The sequence below is a fragment of the Adiantum capillus-veneris genome, chromosome 3 (assembly GCF_014529385.1).
Source record: "Adiantum capillus-veneris isolate H3 chromosome 3, ASM1452938v2, whole genome shotgun sequence".
Lineage (NCBI taxonomy): Eukaryota > Viridiplantae > Streptophyta > Polypodiopsida > Polypodiales > Pteridaceae > Adiantum > Adiantum capillus-veneris.
This window is the reverse complement of record NC_140933.1, coordinates 122,916,901-122,935,644: the sequence shown is the minus strand read 5'-3', so window position 1 is coordinate 122,935,644 and position 18,744 is coordinate 122,916,901. Positions and strand designations below refer to the sequence as shown.

At 40.2% G+C, this 18,744-nt stretch overlaps 3 protein-coding genes across 3 annotated transcripts; 2 read left to right on the top strand and 1 right to left on the bottom strand.

The window, feature by feature from the left end:
* Positions 1 to 1,426: 1,426 nt before the first annotated feature.
* LOC147461638 (uncharacterized) lies at positions 1,427 to 5,558 on the bottom strand. Its single transcript, XM_086501475.1, has 9 exons — positions 4,508 to 5,558; positions 4,318 to 4,423; positions 3,909 to 4,226; positions 3,263 to 3,377; positions 2,817 to 3,177; positions 2,284 to 2,720; positions 2,055 to 2,185; positions 1,718 to 1,958; positions 1,427 to 1,635 (listed from the first exon to the last, which is right to left on the bottom strand). Exons 1-9 carry the CDS (start codon positions 5,556 to 5,558, stop codon positions 1,627 to 1,629), a joined length of 2,769 nt encoding a protein of 922 aa, XP_086357601.1. The 3' UTR covers positions 1,427 to 1,626.
* A 2,430-nt stretch (positions 5,559 to 7,988) lies between these two features.
* On the top strand, positions 7,989 to 8,904 carry LOC147461637 (uncharacterized). The gene is made up of 2 exons (XM_086501474.1): positions 7,989 to 8,203; positions 8,281 to 8,904. The coding sequence occupies exons 1-2, from the start codon at positions 7,989 to 7,991 to the stop codon at positions 8,600 to 8,602; spliced, it is 537 nt and encodes a 178-aa protein (XP_086357600.1). The 3' UTR covers positions 8,603 to 8,904.
* A 607-nt stretch (positions 8,905 to 9,511) lies between these two features.
* LOC147461636 (uncharacterized) lies at positions 9,512 to 10,444 on the top strand. Its single transcript, XM_086501470.1, has one exon. The coding sequence runs from the start codon at positions 9,512 to 9,514 to the stop codon at positions 10,442 to 10,444; it is 933 nt and encodes a 310-aa protein (XP_086357596.1).
* Positions 10,445 to 18,744: the final 8,300 nt, after the last annotated feature.

The following is an 18,744-nucleotide window of genomic DNA, read 5'->3' as shown; positions in this document are numbered from 1 at the left end:
CATATCCGTAGTCAATGCACTCCATGAGACGACATCCCAGACAAGATCAGCCACCAAATCAGCCTAAAGAATTAGCGTTTTTAGCCCAAAAAAACAGTCCCAGATCAGCCCCAAATCCGCCACCGAATCAGCTTAGAAAATTAGCGTTTTTAGACCAAGAAAACAGCCCCATATCAGCCCCAAATCAGCTACCAAATCAACCTAAAAAATTAGCATTTTTAGTCCAAAAAAACAGCCCCAGATCAGCCCCAAATCCGCCATCAAAACAGCCCAAAATTACAGCAATTTTTAGCTCCCTGTTTTGGACTTTCCCGTGTTGGGCATATCTCGCAATTAGTGCACTATATGAGATGACATACCTGACAAGCAACTCCTCGACCACCTTTGGTGCTTGCTGAGGTGGAGCACGTTTCGCTTACATGTTGACCAAGGCAATGCCAAGCATGACATCTTTTTCCAGAAATGTTTGCCTAACAATATGATCGAAATTCTTTCACCCATATTAGCCTCTTCCATAATGCCACATGTCTTGAAGATGCAAGCGTAGACGATCGCATTTGGAGAGACGTCCTTGCATTGCATATGCTGAAAACAGTCCTAAGCTTCCTCGCCTTTCCCTCTCGTGTTGGGCATATCCCGCAGTCAATGCACTCCATGAGACGACATCCAGACAAGATCAGTCCCTAATCAACCACCAAATCAGCCCTAAAACTTAGCGTTTTTAGCCTCTAAATGATCCATCAAATCAGCCCAAAAAATCAGCATTTTTAGCTCCTATTCTTGGCCTTTCCTGTGTTGAGAATATCACGCAATCAGTGCATTCCATGAGAAGTCCTCGCATTGCATATGCTAAAAACAGCCCTAAAGCTTTTTGGCCTTTTTCGTGTTGGGCATATCCCGCAATCAGTGCACTCCATGAGACGACATCCCTCACAAGCAACTCCTCGACCACCTTTTGTGCTTGCTGAGATAGAGCACATTTGGCATACACGTCGACCAAGGAAATTCCAAGAAAGACATCGTTTTTCAATAGCCCTTGACTAACAATATCATCTAAACTATTTTGCCCATATTAGTGTCTTGCGTAATGGCATATGCCGTGAAGATGCAAGATTAGGTGATCGCATTTGGAGAGGCGTCCTTGCATTGCATATGCTCAAAACAGCCCTAAGCTTCATCGCCTTTTTCGCTTATGTTGGGCATATCCGTAGTCAATGCACTCCATGAGACGACATCCCAGACAAGATCAGCCCCAAATTAGCCTAAAGAATTAGCATTTTTAGCCCAAAAAACAGCCCCAAATCAGCCTAAAGAATTAGCGTTTTTAGCCCCAAAAAACAGCCCCAGATCAGCCCCAGATTAGCCTAAAGAATTAGCGTTTTTATCCCAAAAAAATAGCCCCATCAAACACACGAGTACCATATTCGACTGTTCTTATACAACCATCAAACACACGAGTACCATATTCGACCGTTCTTATACAACCATAAAAGAAAGGTAGTTTTGAAGAAATCTACAACACTGCCAGTGAGTCTAAGTTTGAGCACAATCATCTAAGAGAATAGCAAAAAGAAAATGTGAAGCTTGGTTGGATCCAATCTTCAACTACATTGCGACCCTTTAAAATCAATCCATCTGCAAAAAAATACACAATTGCTTAATACATACCCTCTTGTCAATCAACTTATAATTTTCAACGAACCTACTCCTAACATACCTTGACTCCAAATGGCTTCAACAAGCGATCATATATGCGCTCATCCCTCTCAAACATAATGACATGTCTATCCATGAAGCCAGCTGCCAAGCCAAGTTTACCCGTGCCAGCAAATATGTCAAGGACTACATCCTGTGGACGGCTAAAAAGTGCGATTATGTACTTCACAAGCTTTTGACCTCTTTGACAACCACCCCTCCATGGCTTTCCTTTCCTCTTTACTAAATCTGCTTCAGGTACTCTGACATTGAATACATATTTTACTTACTTTAATGGCATATATATATATAAATGATGGATTAGGCATATAAACAAGTAAATGATAGAGTCAACTCACATATCGAAGATAAGGTCCTGTCCAAATTGAAGGTCACCACCAAGTTTCAATTCTGGCAACTGATCATAATGTATACGATACACACAAGTTGTCGAACAACGAACAAAAGCAGACAAGATCAAGCAATTCACCTATTCAAATAGAAAGCTTTATGTCATACATGTCATTAAAGAATAGGATGCCACGCTAAATTCTATTGCACATTAAATCAAGAATCAATTACTTGTACCTGTGTGACAATGGGTCCCAACCTCTTTCCAATAGGTGGTGTGCATCTCACAACCTGACGATGATATATCTTAAACCCTTTTTGCTTGCCAGCTTGCTCGACTTTCACCCCTTCCTCCATGGTGTACAAACAAACAAAAAACCCCCTATCACTCAAGCATGAGTCTGCAAGCTGAAATGTGGTGTCATACAGGTTATCCACTATCTTGTTCCAAAACGGAACTTTATTGCAAAAGCATCCCTCGACAGCCACGTTAGATGGAAAATCTGCAAATATGAGGTCTATGCACAAGTCTAGCTGAGTGCCCTTCACAGTGCCTTGGCTACAAACTACATTGAAGGCCTCTAACACCTCAAGCCCCATTTGCTCTGCTTGTTGGGGATATTCAATAATATGAACAAGCTCTTCAACAGAAATGTTGAAAACGTAAATAGTGCCTACAAATCAAAGCTTTTAGATTTAAGAAAATGTATCAACAATCACAACACTCCATGGATCATATTAGATAGACAAAGCAAAGGCATCAACACTACCTGTAGGTTCCAATGTTTCATTGATTATGTCATCATTTTCTCTTAGCCCTCCACTGCTACTTGCGCTTTGATGTTGCCCTTGCATCTTGCCATCCTCTATAGCCTTGTTTGCTTGTAATGCCCTATGTACGACTTCCCTACCAAGATTTATTGGAAGTGTCTTACGAAATGATGCTGATGCAATGGATGCTACTACTTGAGAAGTTGCCGTCGTCTCCTCTTCCAGGACACTATTCGTAGTAGTTGTAAGTTGAAGGGCTGCTTTATGTTGCTGAAATAATTCCAACTCCTCATCCGGAACATGGTTCTTAACCATGTCTAGCCACCACGGACACTTGGCTTTCTCTATGGTGGACAAGGACTGCACAATCAACAACTATTATTTAGCATAATCTCCCTATGCGTTAAGAGTTAACATAAAAAATGCAATGTAATGCATCGCTTACCCTTCCAAGCTTCACATCGGAATACATGAACGTAGGGTTATCTACATATGTCCATACACTTGCCAAGGGGGGCATCTCATCAAGCATGTGTTGTGCAATCTCCTTGAGTAGCCATCTAAACACACACCAACTACTGAGTACTAGTTTAATGAGGACTAAAAAATTGAACCATACAAATTAACAAACCTATAAACAACTCGACGGGTTGCATTGTGTAATCCGGGTTGCTCATTCATGGCATTGGTCGACTTAATGCCACCTTCCACAACGCGAAATGCTCTATTGAAGTACTTTCTTCGGCAAAGCATGACAAAGTTGCTGAATCGATGTTCCAATGGCAACATTTTGAATGTCTAGTAATAGACCTAGACCATATTGATTGACTTGCAACCAAAAGCAATACATGTGGAGCCAGTCCCTAACTTTAGCTTTGTCATTGGGAAGGCACTCCAAGGATCGAATTGATACTTGTGAGCTATCTAACAATTTCACAATGTGTGCCTTATCCACATCTGTTATGCAAGCATTTCCAATCATGTTGAGTTTCTCTTCAGTCGCAATATGCGCACTCGGTTCATGCCAAGGCAAGGAGAGAGTAGCACACCAAAACTTCTCTCCATTTGCAGGATCTGCAATCCTTGCATACTTGGAGGTCTTTCCCCTATAGGTAATCTCCATCTTCTTTATCACCTTGGCCCTACCAGTTTCATCCATTCCCTTAGCCAACTCTTCAATCTTCTGTTCCATCTCATCCTTAAAGAGCAACCATGTCATTATTTGCACAGTGAGTGTAAACCAACTCCTTTTCCCCCGAGATGAAACAACCTGCATTTCTTTCTCCACCCATGCTCTGTCTTCAATAGACAAACCATCCAAGAAAGTAGTCTTGTCTGCCTCTCCTAGCCTTCTCAATTGGAACAACCTATCTCCAAATGTGGTTGGCACATATGCATAATCGTTCATCCTGTAGCATTAAAACAAAAAAGAATATCAATAACTCCAAGACAACAATTAAAATTTTCAAGGAGAATAGTAGATGCCCAACATCATCTTACTTGTTCAATCTTGCCAAGGAAAACATTAATTCCCCCACATCAGTCTTTGCAAACTGCAAAAAGTGGCAGACCACAGAGCAATGTCTAGACAGGTCGTTCTCAAACCCTGTATTGCATAATTGTACAATTATATTAAAATAGTGCAATCAACACAACAAAAGTTCTTAAAGGAGATTAAGTTAAAGAATACCTTGTCTAATGCATTCCATCCATGCATGCAGACGATTGTTGCCATCCAGGACATGGACCATCTTTCCTTTCAAGTAGGGTCCCCACTCTGTCTCTAAATCAAGGGACCTCTCAAATCTTTCATTAATTGTTTTCCAGCAGTCATCCCAAGAATCTATCCTTTCTTGAGTGATTGGTGTCTCCTCCCCCTCTAGATCAATAATGGAGACAGTAAAGGCTCCCTTGCTCTCAAGATATCCTCCCATCTTAATAAAACTTCTTGTGAGTGATCTTTCGGTGGAAGGGCTTACTTTTCTAATGGCTTCACTAGACAGCAACCTGCATAATGGGATCCTAGGGGGTGGTCCAGAAAATGTGACTCTGATTCTTTCAAGGAATGCCTGTGGTGTAGAGATCTCAAGGATCTTACCAAACACCTCTAATTTGTTTCTTCTCCCCCCTGCAAGATTGGAGATATTCTGGTCTTCTGTCACCTCATCATCTTGTTGCCCCTCAGTCACCTCATCATCATGTTGCCCCTCAGTCACCTCATCATCATGTTGCCCCTCCTCCTCATCATCTTGCCCCGCAGTCACCTCATCATCATGTTGCCCCTCCTCCTCATCATGTTTCCCCTTAGTCACCTCATCATCACGTTGCCCCTTAGTCATCTGGTCATGTTTCTCAACTACCACCTCCTCACTCTGATCATCTTCCTGAGTTCTCTGAGTATCAGCTCCCTGCTCCTCTCTCTCAATAGCAACTTGATCCACTACCTTCTCAACGTTTTCTTGCTCCAAGTCATGAACAATACTATCAACCAGCTCCTCAGCACCACCATTTTCCTCAACATCTTCAGCATCCTTTTGACTTACTTGAGAATGCTCTTGATTACCTGCTCTTGCAATTGACCTATTGAAGTTGTCCTGCTTTGATGGTCTACCTCTTCTCTTGTATGTTGCTCCAGAATCCCCTGCACCCTGCACAATTTTCCTTCTCTTAGGCATAGTTACCATACTCATAATATCTGCCTCACACTTACCATCCTCACAATTCGATCTTGTGAAGTGCATAAACACTTTGAAAGAATGAAAATTCTCGATTATATGAAATCTAGTTAAAAGCCATATGAATGACTGAATCGGACACATTGGAAAGGACAACATCAGCCATTAACTAAATTATGGGTAGTTGTGTTACGTTAGAGTCATTATGGCAAGTTAAAATCATTACGGTCGACACATTTATCACCACGAATCTCGCTCCACCTCTATATGGTGTGTTAGAGTCATTATGGCGAGTTGAAATCATTACAGCTGGCACATTTATCACTTTACAAATCTCGCACCATCTCTATACTACCACTTATCATTTTGCTCTTCTCCATTCTCCTGGAGCTTTATGTGAAGAATCTATCTGTTCTTTCTGCAAATATGTAAGTGACTCTCTCTCTCTCTCTATCTGTGTGTGTGTGTGTGTGTGTGTGTGTTCTCCATTCGCTGACCCCTCCTGGCTTTGCTCTCCAGTTCTCCATCGACAACTCACACCCTGCATCTCACGCTGTTTGAGGTGTTAAGGGAGCTTTACTATCCACAGTGTCTCTCATAGGAGCTCTCTCTCTCTCTCTCTCTCTCTCTCTCTCTCTCTCTCTCTCTCTCTCTCTCTCTCTCTCTCTCTCTCTCTCTCTGAGCTCTGTTGCTACCACGAACTAGTAGTGATGCAAGCTTCAACAGTGCTACCACCTGCTCAATACACACAACAACAGGAATCTTCCATTCCTCTCACACCTACGCTCAACTCAAATGCTCTCATTTGCTGTCAAATTCACCTTCTCTTTTCTCAGATCTTTAAGCGCGCTCAGCGTGCTTAAAGATTTGAGAAAGATGGTCCTTAAATCAAAAGGTTAAGCTTACCTTTGTTGTTTTCTTGGGGCTTAAGGGGTGGAAGTATTTGGCCAGTGGCGACGTTTGCAAGAGCCTTGCCTTCCTCATGGCGTTGCAAAGGATGGAAACCAGGCAAACAATATGAACGATTAAGAATAAGCTGAACATTTGAAGTTGAACATTTGAAGGGCAATAAAAATGTTTTGAAAAGTTAGAATATAATTAAAAAACCAAACTAACTTTCTTCAACCGTTTCTCCAGATTAACGTATTCTTAAACATGTCTCAAGATTAACATTTTTTAAACATTTCTCAGAATTTCATTTTTTAAAAAAAACTGGGATTGATAGTAGTGTTTTCTAATGTCTGTGAAATTATTAACTTTTACAACCATTTCGCTAGATTAACGTTTTTTAAAACATTTCTCAAGATTAACATTTTTTAAGCATTTGTCAGAATTTCATTTTTAAAAAAAACTCGGATTGAGACAATAGTGTTTTTGAATGAATGTGAAATTGTTAACTTTACAGAGTTGTTGGTACAGATTGACTTGACACGTGTTCAATTTACTCAAAATTATTAACTATGGATATGGTGTTGATCTGATTGAAAGTTCTCTTTTATGCAGGGAAGCTAAAATTTTCTTGCAATCTGTGTCCGGATAGTCCATCAACATTCCATTCATCCATGGAAAATGCCTCCTTCCCGTCAAGCTCCTGCAAGAGAAGTTGTGTGGTACAACTAGGGTCATTGTCGAGGCTCTTGTTCAGGAGGGACAAGAGTTTAATGTTTTGGCACCTCTTCCCACCTATGCGGGGGTTTATATGGAGGCATACTTCATCTTGGAGGAATCATTATCTAAAAATTACACTGCAAGACTAGAAGACATCTTTCAGACCCCTGAGTCATCTCCAATTGGTCCATCACCTGCACCAATGTAAGTGCATGTAAGTCCAAGATCATTTTGGAAGGTTTGAATTTGAACAATTCTTCACTATTTTTTTTGCTCTCTTGTAGACAAATTGATGATGATGAGGAAAATGAAGATCATGTTGAATTTGATAAGCTAGATGAGGACACTCTAAATTTTGAGACAGCAGTTTCTGCATTCCAGATCATCCGTACACTCCCTCCCAATGATGTGCTTCACACTATTATGCAAGAGTGTGAATACAAGGGCAAGGTCAAAGATCTACCAAAAACCTACCAAGAATTCTGCATCTATGAAATGATTGAGGGGAAGGCAATGGAGGGTATGGAGCAAAAGTATGAGGGAAATTTGTGGACAAAACCACAAACTCAGACAAGAACTCAAAAATCTTTTGTCCTTAGGAAGAGTTTTTGTGGAGGGGTTTTCCAATGTATGAATGAGCGATGCTCATTTAGGAGCAGAACTAATCAAACTAATAAGCAACATTGGAATGGTCAGTTGTCCAAGCTCCCAAAGAATGGCTGCCTAGCCATGGGGAGCTATGGAAATTTGGAATGCTTTTTTTGCAAGCATGTTCCCATGTGTGTGAAAGATTGTCCAGCAACAGTTTACTACTTTATGCCTAGGGATTCTTGCCATAGTAGGCTATTTATGCACCATGGCAAGCACAAACACATCGTCCCTAAGGGAATGTCTAGAGCATCAATTCGGAACATAAAAGCCTTAGTAGCTAAGGCAGTGACAATGGACAATAGAGTAGGCCCTAGGAAGGTACAAATGATATTGGCTAGAGAGATGGTGCTCAAGGCCTTCACAGATGACAATATTACAAGTGGGGATTTTATAAGTGAGAAGGAGGTCCATGAGATGTCCCAAGAATTGCTTACCCTTGTCAACATGAAGAAGTAAGTTTTCAACTTATAAGCACCAAAACACTTGTATTCTTGAAAAATTGGTTCACCCATGATTATGTATGTTGTAGGGTAAAGCAAATGGTGATGCAGTGTAGAAGGACCACTCGACCAATGGGTGATGGATATGATGCAATTCTTGAACTAAAGAGAAAGTGCCACTTTCAGTTCTTCCATGGCTCTCGATTTCCGTTGCAAGCATCAACATCACAAGAGCGGTCCTTCATATTCAAGATGTCTACTACTGGCCCAGGTTCAGGAGTAGATGTGGTCAGAAGGATGGATAGAGATGGACATGAAGACCTCCGATTATCATGGGTTTGTTTTGACCATGTCCATCGAATAGAAGGAGGCTGGCACACAATGGGAGCACATGTTTATGATCACACGTAAGTAACAAATAAGTATTAAAAAATAAATAAGTGGATGTGGATACTAATTGTGTAAACTATTGTATACCTTGGCTCATGGCTTTGTAATGTTATTAGGATTGGAGAGCTTCTAACTATTGCCACATGCGAGTTCAAAGAAGAGGATGAGGAAGCACAAATAATGTTTTGGGAATCTATGAACCAGGTTATGATTGAGCACACAGATAGGCCAGCCAATTTTCAAGGATTCATGTCAGATGAGGCAGGAGCAAATTGGAATGCAGTGAGATATGTGTTCGGGGACAAGAAGGAAATGGTGGGTAGGGAAAGGTCTTGTCTATGGCACTGGGAGGATACTTTGAGGGTGCACACACAGAGGTATATCCACTCCCAGTACCAATCAAAGCATAAAGAGATGTGTGAGAAGTGGAGATTGTCTGAAACAACAGATGCGGCACTCGAGCAATTTCGTAGGATTAGGAGCTGGTGGGCAACAGGCAAGACAACAGATAAAAACATACCAAAGCTAGATAGTTGGTTGAGTTGGTGGCATTTCAGGGTTAGCCATTGGGGACATATGATGGTCAAGGATGGGGAGCCCATAATGAATGCATTGATTCCAAGGACCAACCTCTCTGAGAGCAAACATGCAAGTTGGTTGGCTGGAGAGGGGTACAAGCAAAAAATTAGTCTTTATGATGCATGTGTCACTGATCTTATTAATGCCTATCTTCAGTGTGCCCGGCGTCTAGCCTTCTTGGATGGTAAATATATTGGAGGGGGGCCAACATTGGAAATTTTAGTTGACAGAGCCATGTCAAGGATGCAGACTAGTCCATCACCAGCAGCCACCTCTAGGGCAGTGGATGATGCTTCCATGGGTACTCCAATGTTCAATAACAAAGTTAATTTCAAGGGTGAGAAGAGGACAATGCGTGCCAAGCGACCATTAATGGATATGGATACAAGCATTTGTAGCCACAGGCCTGAGTATAATTATGTCACGCAAGATAAGACGTCAAATGCAGCACATGAGCAACCATGCAGTGAATTGTTGCAAGCTCTAGAGCAAAATGTCCATGACACAAAGTGGGCTATTCGCAGGATACCAACATCAAGTAGAGTGGAGTGTAACCATTGGACAGCTGGTAAGAAGTGTGGATTGAGGCAGAGACCGGGAGACCCAGCTCCATGTTTTTGGAGTGACTGTCAATTATCTTCTTGGCGGAAGCAAAAGTTTTGCTACTTTTGCAACACAGATGTGAGGCATACATGGAGAATGGTCACAAGCATCATACACCCACCAGAATGCGCTTCGCATGTTTGGCCTATTGCAAAGGGCACCAAACTCAACATCCAAGAAGCTTGTGCACTTGTGAAGGCAGGATTTGAGATTGGAGTGTCAACGGAATCATTGATCCCCAAAGAAGTGCATCAGAGAGAGCCCCATGCCAACAAAAATGAAGATCAAAATTATCCCTATCGACCAGGGGTATCGAAGGCTGCCTATGCTCAAGTTAATGCAGCATTAGAAATGTCAGCAAAATTGATTGGAAGCCGCGTAGAAGTGGAAGGAGAGAAAGAGATTTTTACCATAGAACTACTGACAGGTCACAGTAGAGCCCCTACATCATGCATAGAAGTTATAATTCAGAATGTCCCATCTTGTTCGTGCATTGATTTTCAAGGCAGGTTGGCAAAAAAAGCATCCTTTCTTGCTTGCAAGCATCTTTATTTTGTGTACTTGATTGTACTTGGACAAGATGTCAACAACAACATGCATATCCATCAAGCACGAATTCCAAAGGCCATTCTTAAGGATATGCTAACAAAGGCAGTCAGAATCCAACCTAATCAGCTATAAGGGCTATAGCCTGGGTGATGTCTTATTTTGTTTTTGGAAGGGTAGACAAGATAGCAAAACCTATAGTCTATAGATCACTGCAGTTATTTAGTTCCTCCTACTTAGTGCATTTTGTAACCCACTCAGCACCTAATTTTTGAAATGAATCAGCATAAACTTTTTGTAAGAGGTAGGTACTAAAGCATTTTTTTTCTAGGTTATTCCTTCAAGAATATGATAGATTTCATCCATAACATATTCAAAGATTTTTGCAAACTTTGCAACTCTACATTGCTTTCCAATGGTCAACTTTGAATTGCATGCTCTCTGTCACTCTCACACACACACACACACACACACACACACGCACACACACACACTTCAAACCCCCTCTAGCTTGTCACTATCTCATTTTGTACCCACCACTCATAATCTTTTCAGGTTGTTTCATTCGTGTTTCAAATAATTGTATCATAGGTATGATTAATGTATGTTTTTCTCTCATAGATCATTTGGGCCTTTTGCAAAGGTAGTACATCTCAAATCCGCTCTCTCTCTCTCTCTCTCTCTCTCTCTCTCTCTCTCTCTCTCTCTCTCACACACACACACACACACACACACACACACACACGCACACGCACACACACAAGCTCTCTACAAATTTTCCTCCCTATAAATTTTTCCCATGATTTAAAAGAAATCATGGTGCATGCAATTTTTCCATTGCCCTACCAATTTTTGCTTAGGGAGTATTAACATTCATGAAGGTCTATAAAAATTTTCCTCTCTCTCTCTCTCTCTCTCTCGCGATTTTAGGATCGTCTTTCTCTATGTGCACTGGAGTATTTGTCATAGAAGTATTAAACCCTAAATACATGGGGCTTGATTTTACTACAGTGGGGTTGTCTCAAGCTACTTTGTGCTCGCTTCTATCTGCTCAACTGATTTCTCATTTTTGCTCGAGGCTCACTGCTCTTGGCTCGCTCCATGGATGCACTCATAAATGAACAATAGGCTACCTAGGGAGGGGGTGAACCTTTAACATGAGGAAGCTCCTTAAGATGACCCAATTTTAGGAACTCGGCCTCCCTTTCCTAGAGTGGTGGTTGTAAGATTTTTTGATGTACACGAGTTTTCTGGTTGTAAGGTTTTACCTATTTGAATATTCTAACTCAGGAAGCCATCTCTTGGATTATTCACACAAGGGATCTCATCCACTAAGATTAGTGAATCATCATTGGCCCATACCTCAAATGATGCAAAGACCACCACCACAACTTCAAATGATGCATAGACCACCACGACAACCTTCGCCAAAAGGATGTGTGTGCTTTACATGTGGAGTTAAGCAGTGTATGAGAGATTGCCCCTATGATAGCGAGGGTGTATGGCCAATGGCAATACACCATTGTGGGAATTGTCACATCACACAACTAGCTGCAATTGCCCAAACAAAGCCCAAGCAAGAAGGTCCCCCAAAAATCAGCCTGAGTTTAGTTGTAGTAATCTCATCTTCAACTTTGGAAATCGACAAAGTAACCTGCTTAAGGGTAGTCACTTATGCTCAAGCTTGAGCCAAAAAAAAAAAAAACTCAACAAGAGCTATTGGACACTATGCAATTTAAAGCTCGTAGGAAGAGGAAGACTATAAGATGTTGTTTGAAAAAACCTAGTTCTCCAAAAGAGCCCATGGTTCTAAAAGGAGAAAATAGTATCCCTCAACCAATGATTCAATCAATGAGCAAGGCACTGTTAGAAAAAAATTGGGGTCTAGTGTATTTTAACCGACTGAAATTATAAAATTCCGGTTAGATTTTGAGCTTGCCTTTAAGAAAACCGGTAAATTTACACAAGTTTTAGTGTAATTACCGGCAAAAGCTTCAAATTTTGACCTGAACACCGGGAGAATTTCAAGTTTCCCCTGATTTTGTTCGGTTAGAAAAAATGTATTTTTCTAGCCCTGGAGCAAGGAGTGCAAGGAACGAGAGCCGAAAGGGGAGATTTGAAAAGTGTCAAAACTAACTTCAAGGGGTCAATTCATAAAGGGCCTTGCAAGAATGGAGAGGTTGACTAAAACATTTTCCACCTTGTCCAAAGGAGCTAGCTTGGTTAGTTGAGCACTTGTCCTTTGCGACCCGGTCATGGGTTCAAGTGGGACTAGGCGACCCTGATAGTGCTCACAGATTAGTTACAATGGTGGAGAGAGTATAGGGAATCCTTGCACACGTAGAAGTCAACCCTCCAAAAGCTATAATAGCTTGATAGCAGCAGGGATACCCCTCAAGGAGGAGCTTCCTAAAAAGCTTCAAGAATAGCCATGTGCACGAGAGGAGGTTGCATATTTATCATTTGATCAAAAGTTGATTAAGGAAACCCAAGAAAGGATTGAGGGTATCCATGCTAAAGAACTAAGAGAATACCTCCCTTCAAGGGCAATGTTGTAGCTATTTAGATTGAAAAGATAAGAGAGACACAATAATGTCATAAACCAAAGAAAAGTGGGAATCTCTTCATAGCAAGGGGGTCTCATCCTAACAAGATCTTAAGAGCCAGAAAGATGGAAAATCTTTTGGAAACCTAGCTATGGGAGGAAGCACAGGAAAATTTGTGTGGAGGTTAGTCAAAACAAGAAGCGACAAAAAGTGAGCAAGCCAAAAAAGGTGAGCAAACAAGTGAGAGATAATGTCATTTTCTAACCCTTTTGCATGTTTAATTTGTGGCAATCTTACTTTCAAGTGATGGAGGGGATGAGGCTATACTTAGAAAATGCTAATGTTTTCCAAGTGATGGAGGGGATGAGGCTACTCTTTTTTTTTTTTTTTAAAGCAAAACTCACAATTGTGAGTGAATTATATTGAACAGCCCAAAAAATTACAAGGTCTTGTCATGCTCTTGTTGAGCCATGACATCATCCAAGGACTATAATTACATCGACTATCAGGGCAGCCACCCCCACTAACCCGCCGCCTCCTCCTCGATACACAAGGTCCATAAACTTGTCCTTATGAGATCTTTTATTTACCAATGGCCAAGATTTTCCCCCGTCCTAGGCATTCCATCTGCTGCCAACAAGGCACAAGTAGTCCTAGACCAATCCTCCGAGTGTTGCTTGCGCCTGAGCGTCCATATTAGCACTTTTCTTTCTTGAGTAATTTCTCGAAAGCTTGCCACCTCAAAACCTCCTTTAAACACACGGCGGTTCCTTGTCCTCCATACATTATGTAAGAAGAAGTATCTGGTGATTTGAGTACTGACGAGGAGGGCAGGACTCCTTCAATTCTTGCCTCCAAGGATCAGTCTTGAAGAAACTAATTTTCCATGTTCTTTGGACCCACTTGCATATTTTCCCTGCGAGGCCTTTAATAGTTGGGCAGTCCATGAATAGGTGGGTCAGATCTTCTCTAGCCATCATGCACCCCAAGCATCGATCTGACCCAATCCCTCTCTCCTAAATCTTCTTATGAACTGAAACAAAGGGATTCCACTTTGATGGTGTTTCTTAGTTTGTTCTAAAATCGTTTTTTTCTAAACGCTAAGGTTTACGTAGAGAACTTCTTTAAATGTCCCATTTTGTGAAGTTAATCTTCATTTTCATTTTCAAGAGATAAATTGTTTCAATACAACAAATTTACATGACTTTGTTACTGCCTCTTTATAAGAAACTACTTATAAACTTGCACAAGGAGTTTTTGACAAATTCTCACAATAATTCCCACATTGTGACTTACCTCAACATCATGAGCTTCTGTGAGGGAGGCACTGCATACCAAGCTAGGTACAATTGGGGGCCGGTGGTCCCTGCTCCCAATCGTACGTAGCTATGTATGCGGTGCCCCTTGAGCAGAAGCTCATGATGTTATGCATTGTATGGAAAACACTAGAAAAGACTCCGTTTTCCTACATGAGAAAATTTCTAAATCTTCTTGTGGATTGCATAAGCTAGATCTTGACTTGATCACTAAGGCCTTTGGAATTATTGCTTGTCTTTCAAAGTTAGAGAGAGTGAGTGTGTGACGTAAGATGCTTTGATCCGATGCCTTCTTGTCGATGTTTGGAAACTTTGACTGCACTACCATTTTAACACATGGAAATTGTTGAAGGTTCTTTTTCACAAGTCTTGTACCAAAGTTCTGGTGATTACCTTGATGAGATGTATATATTGGTCGTACTCTAAAATAGTCCTGATGGCTTGGCTCATTTGATTATGTTTATCACAAGAAGTTTTGGACAAATTCTCATAATATTTCCCAAATTGCGACTTACCTCAACATCATGAGCTTTTGTGAGGGAGGCGCCGCATACCTAGCTAGGTATGCGGTGCCTCTCGAGCAGAAGCTCATGATGTTATGCACTGTATGAAAAACACTGAGAAAGACTCTGTTTTCCTACATGAGAAAATTTCTAAATCTTCTTGTGTATGGACAGGAAACTTCAGCTTACTAACTAACTTTGAAATACTTTTCATTATTGTGATTTTACTAGCATGTACTTGATCTAAGGCCTTTACCTTGTCCTCATAGTATTTTGGAGAAGCCTCCTCACAAGTTTTTGTTGGTTACAATAGTCTATTGGTTTTTATACTCTAGCAGATTTTGGTGGCTATGGGTTGATGGTTGATCATATAAAAAATGGAAAACAAACCTTATAATGTCTTGGTGTCTTGCTCTTAATTGGTAATTTTTACTGGCTACCTCACTAAGGCTTGTCTTAACTGTTTCTATTACCAAACAATTAAGACTTGGTGTGCATTTGGCATAATTGACCCACTACTGGTTTTGATTTTTGGATTCTTGCTTAATTTGAAACCATACTGTGGCAGAAACTAGTATCGAGCTTAGATAAGGAGCACATGGTTCGCATCCACCTTCACCTAGATTTGCTAGATCTTAGTACTTTCTACTAGTTTTTGCCACCTAGAGACTGTGGAGGGTTCTGCTCCCTCACATGCCTATTCTATGCTTGTTTAGATATAAGTGTTCTTCTCATACTATGGAAATACTATGCTCTAATCTTGGTTACTATAAATTGGGAATGCTTTGAGAGTCTTTCACAGGCTGGGTTATTTGTCCTTTTTATCTCATTGTTTGGCTCTTTTCTCGTTTTTATTACTAAGGTATTATTTAGCATAATGCTTAGTTAATGTTAATTAAAAATTAAAGATTTTTCCAAAAACGTTCTGGGATTCTAGTTGTTTTGATATTAGGAGGCTATGGCTCAGTTTGCTAATCCTTGATTATTGTTGATTGAGTTTGCTTTATATTGTTGTGCTTGATTGGCTAAGGAGAATTTCCTTTTGATGGATGCCTAATTGCTTATTACACTAATCTGGTTATGGATATGACCATGGTTTTGACTTTCTTGATATAGAAAAATTGTTGCAGCTTCTCCTCTAGCATTCTTGAAATTTTTACCGGCATTATTTCACTCTTTCTACTAGTTCTAAATTACTTGATCTTTTGATATGGTTGGGCATGGGGGATTGAGTGGAGTTATGACTGAGAGTGGATTTTCACAAAAAAATAAATTATAGTAAAGTGCACTTGTTGTCTCACTTATTTCAGGAATGATTGACATACGGTTTGCTTGGTTGGTATGACCTCATTTTTTTCCTAATACTTGGAGCTCTAACATCGGGCTTTGAAACCTATGCGATGAAAAATATATTGGTGCCTAGTAGTTGCAAAATGGTTTTCAAAAACTTCTTTTCAATAAAGTTTCAAAATAAATTAAAAATAGAAAATATCTCATACAACTTTACTTTAATACATCTACACATATACGATAGTAGCTAGTTTAATAGTCAACAACAACAATCGATCCAAGGAGAAGGGAGTTTACAAAGGTAAATATAAACTCTCTCCTAAAGAGCTAGAAGCTTTTAGTAAGGACCACAAATGTTTTAAGTGTGGGGAGCAAGGCCATGGTTATCGTCCTTGCCCCAAGAGAATTGCCCGTAATGAAACTCTTAGAGTCTTTATGTTTGAAGCTCAAAAGAGGATGCTCATTGCCAAGGATTTCTCCTTTCCTATGCATGGGGAAAGATACAAGAGCATGATGCCTTTATTTTGTTTGACCCTAGTTGAACTCACAACTTCATATCCACGGAGTTGACCACTAAGCTAGGCATACAAGCCCACAAGATAGGAGATGCATTGAAAGACAATGGAGCTATCAAGGGACAAGATGTCTCAGTTACTTCTTTCATTGAAATATTAAGGCTTCATATCCAAAGCTATGTGGACAAAAACTATTTCTTCATCTTCCCTCTCAAACATGAGAATGTTATCGTTGGGGCACCATGGTTTAACCTCATGGCTTCCAACATGAAGTTCCCTGAAAGGAGAATCTACTTCAACTATAGGGAAGAGAGCATGTACATAGATGCTAATGAGTCAGGGAACACCATATCCTTGCAATAAAGGGAATCAAGAGGAATTAGAGTTGTCTAATTTCCTAAATGGATCCCAAGATGTTTTCATTGATGACATCCCTAGTGAGCTACCTCTAAAATGAGGGATGATGACCATGCAATTGAGCTCCTACCAGGAAGCTCACTGTGCCTAACAAGCCTCCCTATCGAGTTTCACAAAATCAACAAGAGGAGATCATGACGCAAGTGCATGAATTGGTGAAAAAAGGGATGGTGAGATCTAGCTCCCCTCCATTTTGTTCACCATTCCTTTTAATGCAAAAGAAAGATGACACATATCACATGTGTGTCGACTATAGAGCACTAAATAAAATCACTATCAAAAATAGATTTCCCGTGCCGCGGATAGAAGATCTATTTGATAATTTACAAGTTTTGGCCTGACAAATTCTCCAGACGCGTTCAAACTCATGATGGACCAAAATCTTCAGGCCATTCAAATTCTTTTAAGGAGTACAAGGGACACCTCCAGGTAATCTTTCAAGTTTTGAGAGAGAATAAGCTTTTCATTAATCAAAAGAAAAGTGAATTTTTCCTACAAGAGATTCAATATTTAGGTCACATTATCTCTAAAGATGGTACCCGTATGGATTCAACAAAGTTAGAGATAATAAAAGGATGGCCTAATCCAAGGAATCTACAGGAGGTACGAAGCTTCATAGGTATGTGTGTATATTATAGATGCTTCATTAAAAAAATTCTTGCTAATAGCAAGCCCATTACATGACTTAACAAAAAAGAACGTTAAGTATTCATGGACTGCAAAAGTGCAAGAAGCTTTTGAAGAAGCTTAAGGAGAATCTTATCTCTCAACGTGTGCTCACACTACTAGATCTCTCAAAGCCATTTTAGGTCCAATGTGATGCTTGTGGTGATTTCCTTGGAGCTATTTTGCTTAAAGAAGGGCATGCCATACCATATGAGAGTCAAAGACTCAACTTCGATAAGTGAGTATTGGGCAAATATGAAAAAGAGCTACTGGCTATTCTATATGCCCTAAACACGTGGAAACACTATCTCTTGGGGACTCCATTCATCTTACAAATGGATCACAAAGCCTCAAGAACTTCATGACGCAAACCAAGCTCTCTGACAAACAAATGAGGTAGGCAAATTTTCTTTTTCAATTTAAATTTCATATTGCTCACATTGCTAACAAGCACAATCGAGTGGTCGATGCACTTTCACAACGACTAAGAGTAAATGTGGTGTCTACTATGGCAACTCACAATGATCTATCTTTTATGATAGATGAGTCTACTTTACTGACCGAGACTTTAGGTATGTAATTACAGCCTTTGCAATAGGAAGAAAAAAGAACCATTCACCTTGAAGAATGGTTATCTTCCAAATGACAATAGGCTATGTGTTAACCACCCATACAAAAAGAAAGTCTTGTATGAATCCCATACTTCTCCTTATGCGGGGCAAAGAGGGATCCATAGTCTAGGAGTAGATATGTATTTTTGTTGGTCTATCATGAAAAGTAAACATACAAGAGTATGTTTCAAAATGTGTGGTATACCAAAAGTTGAAATTTGATCGAGGGAAGCAACTTGGATTGTTTCAGTCGACAAGCTTAACAAGAAAATACACTCTATGCCTGTCAAAAAGACTACTAAGGCACATCAAATAGAAATCCTTTTCAGATCTCAAATTTTCAAACATCATGGCTTTCTAACTTCCATAGTGTCGGACAAAGATCCTAGAATGACCAGTAATTTCTAGAAGGGTCTCTTTTGGAATCTAAGAAGTCGATTAAATTTCTCTTTCGGCCTAATATCCACAAATGGATGATAAAAGTGAAATAACTCATCTAATGATTCTTGAATCTACTAAAAGCCTATGTCATGGAAGTAGATCAACGTTCTCAATGATAGAAGTACCTACC

Bases quoted from the DNA above. Each gene is read 5' to 3' on its own strand.
- LOC147461637 (XM_086501474.1), top strand. From the start codon at position 7,989: ATGTCTAGAGCATCAATTCGGAACATAAAAGCCTTAGTAGCTAAGGCA. The intron at 8,204-8,280 runs GTAAGTTTTCAA...TGTATGTTGTAG, and splicing joins ACCCTTGTCAACATGAAGAA to GGTAAAGCAAATGGTGATGC.
- LOC147461636 (XM_086501470.1), top strand. From the start codon at position 9,512: ATGCGTGCCAAGCGACCATTAATGGATATGGATACAAGCATTTGTAGC.
- LOC147461638 (XM_086501475.1), bottom strand. From the start codon at position 5,558: ATGCACTTCACAAGATCGAATTGTGAGGATGGTAAGTGTGAGGCAGAT. The intron at 3,378-3,908 runs GTATGCAAGGAT...GTGTGTGTTTAG, and splicing joins TATAGGGGAAAGACCTCCAA to ATGGCTACTCAAGGAGATTG. The intron at 1,959-2,054 runs GTGAGTTGACTC...ATTCAATGTCAG, and splicing joins CAGGACCTTATCTTCGATAT to AGTACCTGAAGCAGATTTAG.